Source organism: Crotalus tigris, unplaced genomic scaffold, assembly GCF_016545835.1.
Source record: "Crotalus tigris isolate CLP2741 ecotype Arizona unplaced genomic scaffold, ASM1654583v1 scf7180000017666.379230911805:20528666, whole genome shotgun sequence".
NCBI classification, from domain to species: domain Eukaryota; kingdom Metazoa; phylum Chordata; class Lepidosauria; order Squamata; family Viperidae; genus Crotalus; species Crotalus tigris.
This window is the reverse complement of record NW_024096552.1, coordinates 10,425,501-10,439,944: the sequence shown is the minus strand read 5'-3', so window position 1 is coordinate 10,439,944 and position 14,444 is coordinate 10,425,501. Positions and strand designations below refer to the sequence as shown.

The 14,444-nt window shown below is 36.3% G+C and overlaps 1 protein-coding gene across 4 annotated transcripts in view; it reads right to left on the bottom strand.

Annotated features, from left to right (window-relative positions):
• The window catches only part of EGFR (epidermal growth factor receptor), a 220,957-nt gene that overhangs the window by 39,064 nt on the left and 167,449 nt on the right, over nucleotides 1-14,444 (bottom strand). For all 4 annotated transcript variants that reach the window (XR_005555968.1, XR_005555969.1, XM_039336678.1 and 1 more), the window contains exons 13-15: nucleotides 12,324-12,456; nucleotides 10,125-10,227; nucleotides 5,381-5,538 (exon numbers count right to left, since the gene is read on the bottom strand). Coding sequence is in view for 2 of the 4 variants with exons in the window: in XM_039336678.1 (XP_039192612.1) it covers nucleotides 5,381-5,538; nucleotides 10,125-10,227; nucleotides 12,324-12,456 (394 nt within the window). In the remaining 2 variants the exon portion in view is untranslated. The remainder of the gene's footprint in view (nucleotides 1-5,380; nucleotides 5,539-10,124; nucleotides 10,228-12,323; nucleotides 12,457-14,444) is intronic.

The window sequence follows — 14,444 nt, the reverse complement described above, 5'->3', positions numbered from 1 at the left end:
TGATGAAAGATAGGATACGGACAAAGGGGCTTCCTGGAACATGGGAAGGACAGTGGTTTTAGGCGGTCCGGAGAGTTTATCAGATGGTTAGGGAAGGGGCACACGGGCCTTGCTCTTTGGCTAAGTTTTCTCAGGAAAAAGCCATTTCTCAAGCCCCTTCCTAACCAAAATAAGCCTCTGGAGCCAGCATGCCTCGCTCTTCTTAAGAGCAATCCTGCGAAAACAAACAGGCTTGTTTTGGCTAGGAAGGGGCTTGAGAAATGGCTTTTTCCTGTGAAAACTTAGTCAAAGAGCTTGCAGTCTCTGCCAGATCTCTGTTGGGATAAAGTCTTTTAGCTCTTATAGAGTGCTTCCAAATATAACTAATCCCTGGGTTTGGCTCCATAGGTGCCAAAACATTTTTTATCCCAACAGAGATCTGGCAGAAGGCTCCATTTCTCAAGCGCCCCATTCCAGGTGTATGGAGCTTGCAATCTTTGCCAGATCTTGAGAAACAGAGCCTTCTGCCAGATCTCTGTTGGGAAAAAAAATAGGGTGCTTGAGAAACGGAGTCTTCTGCCAGATTTCCGTTGGGATAAAAAAATGCTTCCACACCTATGGAGCGTTTCCAAATGCAGGGACTGACTGCATTTAGAAGTGCTCTATAGGAGCTAAAAGACTTTATCCCAATGGAGATCTGGCAGAGACTGCAACTCTGTATGCCTGGAATGGGGCACTTGAGAAATGGAGCGCTCCTTTTCATGCAATCACACAGGGTGCTTCAAAACGCAGGGAATCCCTGTGTTTTGAATAGCCCCACCAGAGCACAAACACTTCACAATCCACAATGCCAAACCCTAACCCCCACCACACTCCAGGGCATCCACAATGCCAAATCCTAACCCCAGGGCAATCACATTCCTTCACTAACCACCTTTCCAGCTCCATTCTCCATGTGCAGGGCAACAAAAGAAGTTTGTGGGACTAAAAAAAAAAATCAATCTGACCTTCCAACTTCTCCAGAAAAAAAAAATCTTACAAAGTTGGAAGGCCTGGTTGAACTTTTTTTTAAAACCTGTAGTCCCACAAGCTTCTTTTGTTGCCTTGCAAGTGGTGGCGGAGAACAGAGCTGGAAAGGAGGCTAGTGAAGAGAGGCTTTGGGGAAGCGAGGGAAATGGGGAGGGGTCTGCTCTGGCCTCTTCTGCCTCACTCCACCAGCATCAGAGCTTGGAGGCTTGTTTTTACCAGGAAAAAGCCATTTCCCAAACCCCTTCCTGGTGAAAATGAAGCCAAAGCACGCCTTGCTCTTATTGAGAACAATCCTGTGAAAACAAGGATGACAAAGGACAGTACAGTTAGTTCTGAAAATGAAATCCTTAAAGTGTGGAATTCTCTGCCAAATAATTTTAAGTCAATGAAAGCACTTGGGATTGCTTTCCTTACTTTGTTTGGATCATCTTATGCTTGTTCGCAGCTGTTTTCAGCTTTGAATTATATCAAATCTGACACCAGAAACAGACTAACAGATGACCTGAGTGCTGCATGTGTTGCTCTCAAACTTACAAAGTATAAGCCAAGGCTAGACAAATTATCAGCATGCATACAGCAGCAAAAATCACATTAATTGTTCAAAAGCATGCCAAATGCAAACTTTTACCTTTCAATAAAAAGTTGTTTGTATCACTGAAACCTTTGTTATTGTGTTTTTCTTTTAAGGCAAAAGATGTTAATGTATGAGTTGTTTTTTCTAAACTAAAACCTCAGTATTCAGGTTAAATTGCTGTGTTGGCACTTTGCGATAAATAAGTGGATTTTGGGTTGCAGTTTGGCCACTTGGTCTCTAAAGGATTCGCTGTCACTGGTATTGGGTCTCCTGCTTGTGCAGGTGGGGTTGGACTAAAAAACCTCCAAGATCCCTTCCAAGTCTGTTATTTTGGTATGCTGGTATTTTGCTTCTGTTAAAATGTTTATTAAGATGGCAAAAAATTTTACACTTGAAAAAAAATGATACTGCAAGCTTCTTCTCACATTATATTTACAAATTCTCAGAATGTGTACCAGAGTCTTTTAAAAAACAATTTAATATAATAGAAAGATATAAGGAAATAATCTTAAATTATTTGGTTTTTAATGTTTTATTATATTGATTAAATTATATAATGCCCAGAGCCCCTGTAAGAGGGAAATAGGAGATCAAAAAGTTTGTTAAATGAATGAGTGAATAAATAAATAAATTTGTTGACTTGCTGTTACTATTTAATAAGAATAGTAGATATTCTGCCTTTTTTCTCTAACAACTTCCCATTCAGCACCTAAGCAATCATTTAAATAATTCTGTAAGAAATATTTAAAGTTCTTTCATTCCCCCAATGGTGACCATAGTGGAACACAACCCAAAATTACTTTAGGCATTATTCCACATTTCTCAATCAAATTAATTTTGTAAAAATGCTTTTTACAAAGCACAAATGTAACTCTAAAATAAATCTATGATGAAGTGATTCTAAATGAATGCCTTGCTTAAGCCTAAAGTTAAACAAAATAAAGTTGTCCTTTAATTCAAATTTTATTCCTGGGGATTGTGGACACATTCCTGTGTTTTTTTTAGCACTAGTACTAAAGTAGTTTGCCACTCCCTTTTGAAATGTTTTTATTTTCCACTCTAGACCACAGTCCTAGTTTTCCTTAGAGCTTTCCCATCTATGTGGCAGATCTCTATCAGTATACATATAATAATCAATGTTGACTGTAACATTGTCTCTGTGTGGCTTATTATGGGCAACTGCAATGATGAAAGAGGAACAACTGCACTACTATACACTGCAGAATCATTGTGACAAAGCAAACCATTAAACTATTAACCAATTTTATATTAGAAAACAACAGCTGCATCATCAGCATGGAGAGTGATTGAAATCTGCTAAATATCTCTATAGATTGAATTATGAACTAATCTTTATAAATGGAATTAGTTTACTAGTCTCTGCATTCCAAGTTGTCCATCAGTATATTCAAGCATGTATATTCAGTATATTCAAACATAAAGACCATTCTTACAACTACAACTTTAGAACATAAATCCATTTTGTGTTATTTTATGTGATTATGTAGCTTTTAAGAATGAGGCAATACATTCTGTTTGCTCTCTCAGGAAAGTAAGACTTGTGACTCTATTTAGTTGAAGTAAAGGAAGTTTTACTGAAAGAAACTGGTTGCAGCAAAGTCAGAGGGAATCTGGTGTTCCCGCCAAAATATAAAGCTATTCTTTCCAACTCCCATGCCCTCCCCCCGACCAGTATCCCGGCCAGCCAATGTGATGGTTTGTGAAACTCTAAGCTGTGAAACTGGTAACATTCCATTCTCAGAGCACACGGCCTTGAAGATCTTGGTACAAATCGTTTTGGTGATCTAGTCTTCTTCTTTCATTGTCACTTCCTCCTCCCCATTTCCCACCATTAGATACATAGGTGTGGATTGCCCCAAATATCTCCCCCTCCCTTCCTCTTTGATGGCAGGAACCCAGCAAAGCGCTAGACCAACAATGGAGATCCCGACAATAGAGATGTTTTACATTCATGATATCCTAGCCACATGATTGTCACTTTTGAGCAAATAATTTCCATGTGGGTGGCATGTTGTTATATGTAGGGGCCAAATCTGTAGAACTTTCCTAAAAAATCAATACCTACTCTTAGCAGCACAGTGATCTGATAACCAGGATCCTTATGATTATGTCTACACATGTATTTAGGTCATGTGTGGTTAATGTTCACAGAAAAAAAAAGATCCCATATGATTTCAAGGAAATCAACTTTGTTTTTATATAAGGATTTCTCAGTAATGGTACATTGTTGGGTATGTGCTGACAGGATCATTATTTACACTGACCAAGAAGTCACTCAGTTTAAATACACACTTGATATCAAAGAGGACATGGCTATTGTGATTTTGTAATTGAACTATAAAACCCACATTTTATTCCGGATGAAATGTGACAGTCAGTATACTAGTCTTAAAAAATTCCGCATGTGTGGTTATTCTGTGACTATGATACAGCTCATTTCATTCGCTTCCCTGCTCTTTCAAAATATCACAGTTGTATAAAGGAGTATCTATGCAATACTGCAAGGGTTGCCAACCTTTCTGGGTGGCCCAGTGGGAAAGGGAGGGACAGGCACCTTTATGCATGCATGTACACACACAAATGTGGCTGCCTGTGCATGCACACAAACAGGGCCATGAGCATACGTGCTCCACAAATGGGGCTGCTAGTGCCGGCTTGCAACTCAGCTAGTGCTGGCAAGAGGCTTGTGGCTTATGGCTTCTCTAGCACTGCCACGAGGTTCATAGTTTGGCTAATGCCGGCAAGAGGTTTGTGGCTCGGTTAGCGCCGGCACACAGCTCATAGCTTGGTTAGCACTGGCTCATGGTTCAGCTGGCACTGACACAAGGGCAGGGAGTGAGTGTGCACACATGCAAGCATGCACTGGCCAGCCACTCATGTGACCCAGTGGCCAAGAGGCTACAACACATAGGTTGGGGATTTCTGGAATACTGTATAACTTCAGTATAACAAACCATGCAGAATTCGTTAATCTGAACATATGTTTTTTTACCAATTTATTATTCCACAATTGAAATCAACCATTTACCATAAAACTTTAATTTAATGGACATTTATCCACTAAATGTGAGCGGAAATTGAACAAATAATTTATCCATTGTATTTGAAATCCACTAAGCCAAGGTCGATTAAACTGAGAGTTATAGTGACATTTAAGGAAAAGCTAGGAATTTTTTTTGTGGAATACTGTCATTACTAGCACCAAATTACAATTGCCAGTAAAAATCAATCGGATTTAATCCCTGTGGACTCATAATACCAATATTCTGGTACTATTAGTGGTCCCTGAAATATTTTATATTAACTATCCACCAGATGTCACTACAATTCCAATTCTCAAAATTTTAGCTTTGTTAGAGGCCTTTATAAAATGAAAAACTTAAATAGCTAAAGAAAATAATCACAGTATCTTGTGGACGTATCAGTATGGTTATAGGGAGAAAGCTTAAATCAGAAGAGAATGGTAATGTTATGCAACATTACAACCATTCTTTTACTCATGTAATTATATTGATTAAATTTCCTCATTAAAGTTGATATTTGTTCCCTAGAAGAAAACTGACAGTATACCAAACTATCAAATTTTTAATACTATAGTATAAAAAAAGTCTAAAGAGATAAATTATAGTATCAGTTTTATTTATGTTTGATTGTTCATTGATTTCATATTCCTAAGCCAGTTAAGGTTCTGTTTTGTTTATAAATTGAATTTTTATAAATTATAACATATGATCCTTTCAATTAATTTTCAATTAAGACAAAAAAAATTTCACTTACCCACGAACACAATTTGGATGGCACAACTGACATACTGAATTTTCATCTGGATATTTCCAGACTAAGGTATCATTTTCTCCCAAAATGCCAGCAGGACATGATTTAACACAATGTGGACCATCTTTTACATGAGCACACTTCAAGCAGTTGCCAGGACCCTGGACAAGAAGCACAGCATTTTTTGTGGATGTGACATACATTTGCGTGTACACTAAACATGTAGTAATTATCAAGCTTTGTCAAACTACACCATCAAACGCATAGAACTTCAAGAATTTACAAAGGAAGACTTGCCGGGTGAGAATGATGGATGATAAAATCTGAAATAGCTGCAGATCAGAAGATAAACGTTTGTACGTATCTTTTATTACTTCAGTATCCTACTGATTTTTGAAAAACAGCTATTTTCAAAAATTCTATTTTTTTATTTATTTTTCTACATCTTATGCTAAATATTTTGTACAAGAGGTTTTAAAGAACATACTAATTATATTCTTTATTTTGTAGGAAAAGCTAAGGCCATCTGCTTCATCTAATTGCAATTATAAAGTTAATTCAGATTGATATTTTTCTAATGGGTTAATCAAGACATTTAAATACATATATGTCTTCACTCCCTTCCGAGCAGACTGAATCAGGTCCAATTTGCTGGAATACCCTTCCTGATTAGTTGCAATGAAAAATAGATATGTCATTCAAATTTTCAGAAGAATTAAAAAGAAAAAGAGGAATGTATTCATGCTTAGTATTTTGTAGAAAGTGGTTAGAAATTTATTAGAAAATGTTTTCATGATGCTAGAAATTGCAAGTGAATAGTTACTATTAGCATTATAATATTGGGCGACAACTGAATACAGACTACAATTTCCTTCAATTTCTGCTTATGATTTCACTACTATAAGTAATTATAAGAAATATTTGATTTCATGCCAATCTGAAGTTTGCAATATAAGTCACCTTCTTCCTGGTAGTTTTACCAATTCCCCAAATCTTTTTGATCTGAGGGTTTATTCTCTGAGGGTTCATTCTCCGAGCTTCTGGGTTGGTTTCCAAATGTTCCAAAGGCTAGGTAACATCTTCAGCAGAGTTTAAGGGATGTCATGTTGGTGTTCTTCTGCTTATAAAGGCTTTGTGAGCAATAGGGTTTGTGATGAGAGGGTCACATCAGGTGAGGTTCATTGGAAGGTGAAGTGCTGGTAAGGGGTTGCATGGATAAGATGTTGCTGTTGCTGGTTCGTTGTGTGACTAATTTGAATTTTCAGGTTTTCATAGGTTGGTTGTACCAGTAGGTCAATGTGTCTGTTGATGGAATTCTTGTGGAGTGCCATGCTTCAATAAACTCACAAGCATGGCGGGTGGTAGTTTGGCTGATGATTCCTGTATTGCTCCAATTGAATAGATGCTGTTCAGTGTCAGTGTGGGTAGCAATTAGAGATTTGGGATCATGCCAATTGACTGTCACCTGATGTTCATGAATTCTGGTTTTCAATTGACATGACGTATGTCCTACATAAAATTGTTTGCAATTGTTACAGTTGATTTTGTACATTACATTGTTTCTTTCATCCTTCTGTATCTTGTCTTTGATTCTGGATAATTCCTGGTGGAGTGTGGCTGTGGGTTTGTGGGCGATGGTATTGTTATTCCTGGAGGCTGGAGAATTTTCGCTGTCATTTCCAACACCCCTTTTGTGTATGGTAAGGTTAATTTTTGCATAGTGGTTGGCTGTGTGGTGTGTAGTGGTTTGGGTGGTGTGTGTATTCCCATGCAAAGTTTTTCAGATAGCCATTGTGGAGAAAGATCTCAAGCTGCCAATTCTCTTCTACTTTTTTTAGTGCTGTGGTGCCACAGTATGTCTTGGCCCTTTTGAAGAGATGCAGCTTGTTTTGTGTACGGTGGGGTGGTTGCTTGCAAAGTTGAGAATTTGATCTGTGTGAGTGAGTTTCTCCATTGTCGAGTCTGCTGGTCAAGAATGGAAATCTTTTGTCTGTTTCCTCTTTGAATGAGAATTTGATCCCAGGAATATGTTATTGAGTAGATAGTGTGTTTCTTCAATTTGGCTGTCATTTTCAATACCCCTTGTGTGTATGGTAGGGTTAATTGAGGATGATGAAGGTGTCATCAACATATCGTCTCGAAAATTTTGGTTGGATGGTAGGTAGGGCTGTGGATTTGAGTCATTGCATGACTGCTTCTGGATATGAGTGATCCCATCAGGATACCTTGTACCTGCTTGTAGATTTTCCCATTGAACTTGAAGTATGTGTTGAGGCATAAATCCAGAAGTTTCATGATGGTTTCTGTGGACATGGAGTGTTCTGTGGCGGAGTCATCTTTGAGGGTGTGGTGTTTGGTGAATAGATGATATATGATTTGTTTAGCCAGGTTGATGTTAATCAGTGACATCTTGTGTATTTTGGGGAGTCCATAGAATCTGGGTGTTGAGGAATCTTGTGGTGGTATGTGCTTTCTCTTTAGTGGTGTTAGCTGTTTTTCTTTTTCCATTTTCCATTTTCCATTGTTCTCTAGCTGTTTTGTCAGATCATTGTGAATTATTTGATAGGTATTGGTGTCATTTAAATCAGAGGTCCCCAACCTTTTGGGCATCAGGACTGGTTCCGTGGAGAGAGGCTTTTCTGTGGACCAGAGATTGCGTGGTTTTGTGTGCTGCCTGCATCTCACAGTTGGGGCTTTGCTTGTTTGTGCAGACCAGTTGCTGGCATGGTACCGGTCCACAATGGTTTTCAACTTTGCTGATGTAGTCAGTTTTGTCCATGACCATAGTCAGTCTGCCTTTGTCTGCCGATAGAATGACAATGGTTTCATCTTGTTTCAGTTTCTTCAGTGCTCTCTTCCCCATTTGGCTGACTGTTTTGTTGTGTCTATCACACTGTATGTTGGGGATGATTCTTTGCCTGATGTCTTCTTGTGTTTCTTGGTCCAGGTGGCTTGTTTTTAGAATGGATTCAAGATTCGCTAGGAATTTAATGGGGTCAGTGGTTTTGTGGTTGAAATTGAGGCCATGTGTGAGGACGGTCTTCTCGTCCTCACACATCTCTGATAGATTTCTGATCTAAAGTTCTGAGTAGTTGTCTTATGGTTTTGGGATGATCGTATTGAGTTTCTCCTGTAATGAACTGCATTGTTGGGTTTGTCTTTTGTTGGCATTCCTGTTGATTGTGCATTCTAAAGCGTCTGTCAGGTCCTGTCCAATGGACTTGAGGCATGTGTTTTTTTGTTCATCAATGATGCATTGGCATTTTCCCAGGTGGTTGTGGGCATCAGTGATCATGAATTGAAGTTTTTTGCGTCTGTTTTGGAAGGCTAGTTTCCATGCGTGTGGGTGGTTGTTCGGTGGTCGGTAGCGTATACTTTTGGCAGTTGTTTGTTTGCAGGGGCATTTGTGGAGGAAGTGTAGCTGTTTGCAAATTGACAATCATCTTGCAGCAAAAGTCTCCCAATAGCAGGCAAGACTGAGCATTGCATGCCCATTTAAGTTTGCAATAGTGGCAAATATCTGTAGCTCAGGTGTAGGATGAGGATGGAGGTTTGTTCTCTGAGCTTTTGGGTTGATTTCCGAATGTTTATTATAAGGCTAGGTAACATCTTCAGCGGACTTCCAACTTCTTAATTTTTTCTGCTGTTACCAGAGGAAAACTACTGGGAAAAATACCTTTCTCCAATAGGTGACTCCCTTGTGTCATGAGAATCTGAGCTTACTCTTTTCATTTCAGAATGCAGCCTGTGTACAAATTTGTCTATGGAGATTCTCAGGTCATAATTATCCCAAAGATGCTTTTTCATGAGGCAGATGGACTTTCTTGTTTTGCTTTGAAGACGTTTCACTTCTTATCCAAGAAGTTGTGTACAAATTCCATGCACTTTGCAGCAAGCATGATATTTGGCTGAAACCAAATGAGCAGAGGAATCATTGATTGTAAAGCTCTTCAAAATATTTTTCACCAATTTTCACTTCAATTTTGCATGAAGTATCCGGAATAATTTCTCTGCTCCAGCCTGTATTAACCAAACTTTTTTCTTTTTTGTGATCACCATGACAAAATCTCATGTTAATTGAATTCAGCTACTAACTGAATTCAGTGACCTCACTGAGACATCTGTGAATGTTTTATTTTATTTACCAGTCAAGTGTTCAGCTGAGATTATCCTGTGGTTCCCCCATCTAATCAGTTCCAACCCTGCTTAGATTTTTGGATCAGTTCCTGTTATTATTAGAACCTTTCTTCGTTGTGATTGCTGTTCCTAATTCTCTTGAAACCTGTCTCGCTTTTTCTGGCATTCTTATTATGTTATTCACATTGTGTAACAATTGGGATAATACAAGAATTATAATTTAATGCAATATTTTAAGATACAGCAGCACAATTTAAATCCCAGGCTTAAAGCCACTACAATTTAAATATTTTAAAAATGATAAAAATACTATTGATAACTAATATTTGAAATTATAGCTATAAAAGTTAAGTATGTTCTAAGTCTGCCCTGTTCTGCCTATTGTAGTTTTGGTAAAATGAATAAGGAAGCCATGTGGGCAAATAAATTATCATCTAGGTTGAGAAAAACAGTTTAGAATTGGATACCTTTAGGTTCCTACAGTAAAATTATATGTATCCTTTGAACATTAATCTGTTTATATGTGAGCACACTGATATCTGCATGGGACAACAATATAACACACCCAAATACTCTTAAGAAATAAAACTGCCAAAGAATGTGCACTTACAGATCCTGTGCAGGTTAAATATATTGGTTCAGTTGAATTTTGCACAAGGCATTCTGAATGACACTGAAAGCACTCAGACTTTTGTTCATATTCTCGAAGCATTCTAAAAGGGATATATAAAAAGAAATATGTCATTTATTTATATATGTATGTCTCATACTTTTAAAGATATTTTTTACTAAAGCAATTTCCGAAATCTTTACTTAAAACATAAGCAAAATTTAAAAGCAACAGCAACATGTATAAATTAAACCAATGTTGGATCCTTGTTTTGCTTTTTCTGAGTTCCTTCCATTATAATTACTCCTTTCTTAAAATACAAAAGTTTTTTACCATAAGCTATTACTTGTCTTTAAGTAAGGGCAGAGTTTCTGCATGATAAATTACATCATTACAAACTACATTAAAATATTTGGATAGTTAATTAAGTTCCTTAAATATTATAGATATCTGAGATTTCTTTCCTTGTGTCATATTTCTTCTGCGTTTAAATAAATTCTGAATATAGGGTCTCTCTATTAACTGTTAATAATCTCATTAGAACATAATTATAAGCAGTAGAAGCACCATGGAGGGACAATTTAAAGCAGCTAATCATCCTGACAAGGTTTATCACACTGACAATCCATATCTTCCAAAAGAAAAATATATCATCTTCCAATATATCAGCACTAAGAAAGCATATTAGTCAAATTTAGGCAGGCAAGAAATTCTGACCATGTCATAACTATTAAAAAGAAGGAATATTATTAAAAATGTTATTTATTATGGGGACATATTAAAGAGATATACTTCCAGGGAAGTTTGCAATATTAGAAATACCCATAGATATTTGACTATGTTCACTGGATATTGCTGAACACTTTATGGTTCATTTAGGTAATCCTGTGAATGACTAATATGAAATCAGTTTATTCACAGAGAATTCTGATGGTATGGTATAAGTTATATTAAGGGTTTTGACAAACAGACAACACATGAGTTCAGGAAGTGATTGAGCTCATAATTTATATCTCTATATCTCTATATCTCTATCTATCTATCTATCTATCTATCTATCTATCTATCTATCTATCTATCTATCTATCTATCTATCTATTTATAGGCAGTGCTTTTATTCTTAAAAAAAAAAAAAAAGTGCCGGAACTCACACACGTCATACAACCTGCCTTGCCTACCCTACAAAGTTCCATCCAAAAAAGGTGCCGGAACTCTGGCATTTTATGAGAAAAAAAGCCCTGTTTCTAGGACTATGAATAACACAATTATGCTAAAACCACTTTGGCTTCCATAATTTTGGGATAAATTAGGTTTCATGCAGTGTCAGTGGCCTAAATACATATGAAAAATAAGTTAACAGCCAAATTATCTCATTTCTGAAACCATTTAATGAATGATTAAAACATGAAAACTTAAACAGATGGCTTAAATAGCTATAAACTTTATTATTTATTACTGGTTACACTGTATCTGTAATTTGATGCAAAATTTGCCATTTAGATCAATACAATATATGTAGTAAACTTTTTTTTGTGAAAGATAACACCTGCCTTTAAATAAAATCCTTTAAAAAGTTTCATACTGTGCATTCATTCTGTTTTTCCTAAATTAATTATTTAACTTTAGAAGCCCACAGCAGCAGGAATACAAAGAAAAATATTTTTATAGGAACTAATTATGTTAAGTATTTTAGTACTGCATGCTTGACATTACAGTAGTTCATTTTTAGAATCTTTATCATAGTTATTAGCTTGAATGACTATAATTTGTTGAAATTAAAGATCTGCACAACTGGACTAGTGGCTTTTTGGGAGGGGTTGGATAACACCAACAATATAAATTCCTTCTGAAACTGAAGAATAGTATTCAGAGGTCTCTAGTGCTAGATCACACAAAGGAAATCTTAGATTGCACTATATTTTGTAGAATGTCCTCTTGATGGCCATTGTTGAAGAAAATATATGATAATGTAAAAAGGATCACAATCAATTTTACATTATGATCCAAAATAATTTTGTCATGCAAACCTAATCATGTTTACTGAGATGAAATTTAATTTAATGAGACGTTTTATTTAGGAAAAGTACTTAAGATTTCAAAAATCTTACTAAGCATCTTCTCACATAAGTATGTGCAAGCCTTATTGTAGAATTGAAAGGATTTCACTTCTTCATTACATAGGATGTATGGAACTCTTACCCTTGATAAATGTTACAATGTTTTACACATTCCTGTTGGCGGATAAAATAACGGCAAGAAAAGCACTGGAAGGGTCCCGGGCCCCAGCAGCCTATGTCTGAGCAGAAGGGATGACAAACCTGTCCTGTAGCAACTAAAAGATAGAACCAAGTGTTTATCCATATATCAGGAAGGAGAAATATGCATGGCATAGTTTAAATTTATTTAAACAATTACTGTTTCTCATCTGTTAAAATCCAAGCAGTTATCAAAATCCAGAAAAACCACCCATCTAGGGAAGAGTGATAATAGCATTAACCTAGCAATAGCATCTAGGCTTATATACCACCTGACAGTGCTTTATAGCATCTCCTAAGCAGTTTACAATGTCAGTATCATTTGCATATTAGCCTAACAATCTGAGTCCTCATTATACCAATCTCAGAAGGATGGAAGATGTTTGCCCTCTTAACACTCAGTCAATTCCCAGCACAAATGCAAAAAGACTACTGATCAATCATCCTTGCATCGTAGCCTATTGTGTGAGCTACATGTAGAAAGTTCAGTATCTCATAAATGTTTAACTCAACAAATATTGCTTTCGAGATATGATGGCGCAGTGCTTAGAATGCAGTGTTGCAGACTAACTCTGCCGACAGACAGGAGTTTGCTTCTGATGGACTCAAGGTTGATTAAGCCTTCCATTCTTCTGAGGTTGGTAAAATGAGGATCCAGATTGTTAGGGGCAATATGCTGACTTCGTAAATTATTCAGAGAGTGCTGTAAAGCACCATTGAGTGGTATATAAGTCTAAGTGCTATTGCAATTGCTATTGCTTTTTAGTCTCTACTTCCCTGCCATAGTTAGGTAATAATTAATCTGTTAATCTGATGGACTTGATATTTTTCAGAGTAAAACTAAACATGGTTTAGCAAACCTAATGTAAATAGCTGCTTAGTGAAACTAGAGAAAAGATAGAGGAAATGCTGTTTTTTCCGTCTTCTGTGACTGTTGAAAAGAGCATATGAAAATAATAAAGACATCACAAAAAATAAAAATAAAGAGCAATAAGTTGTTAGAGAAGAGCAATGATTTGAGATTAATTTATCAAATCACTTCATTTTATTGCAAGATATGGAAAACATGAACATTACAGACCAAAATGAACAAAAAGCCAAAAATGTCTGTGAATCTGCTACATCTATAGCATTGTTGGAAAAACAATTTGTACAGTCAAAAATCTCTGATGAAACTATTGATTTAATGAAAAAACAATAGACAATGAAGAATACTGGAAGTTTCATTAATAAACTGGAGTAGGTTAAACTTTGCAAGACCATAAGGAAATGTATCTAAGAAGAAATGTATTCAATCTAACATGAAAAAGACAATTGAAGAAAACAAAGGGATTAATAGAGCAAAATGCAAGAAAGAAGGTTTTTGCATTAAAACATGAAGATTGCTCTGTGTGTAGAACAAGACAGGAAATGTTAGAAATAATTGGAAAATTCGATGCAGAGCTATACAAAGATCAAGATCACTCAAAAGTAACAACAACCACAAATAAGGAAATGCCAGGTATCCTAATAGAGGAAGTATTAAATGCCATAAAAATCAATGAAAAATGGCAAAGCTTTAGGAAATGATTGTCTTATGGTTGAAATCCTAAAAGCTGGTGGTGACAGTTTACACAAGATACTAGCAAAACTATATTTGAGATGCCTTCGAGAAGAAAAAAAATACTCCCATGCATGGAAAAATTCTGAAGTGATTCTTATACACAAGAAAGGGGCCCAAGATGATTTAAAGAACTATCATCCAATAAGCCTTCTTTCAGTCATATTTTTAGTTTTCATCAAGATAATAGCAAAAAGAATATTGAGAACATTAATTGAGCAGGTAGGTTCAGAAATGGTTACAGCACAATGGATCACATTCAGGTTGTTCAACAAGTCATTGAAAGGCACAACAAGTGCACCATGCCTCTGTGCATGGCTTTCATTGACTATGAAAAGGTGTTTGACTTAGTATTCCAGCAAGCAATAATGAATGTATTGCTCAATCAAGACATAGACATTGCTTATATAAACTTACTATAATTAATATAGTAAAAAACAATAGTGACAATTTGCCTTAATGACC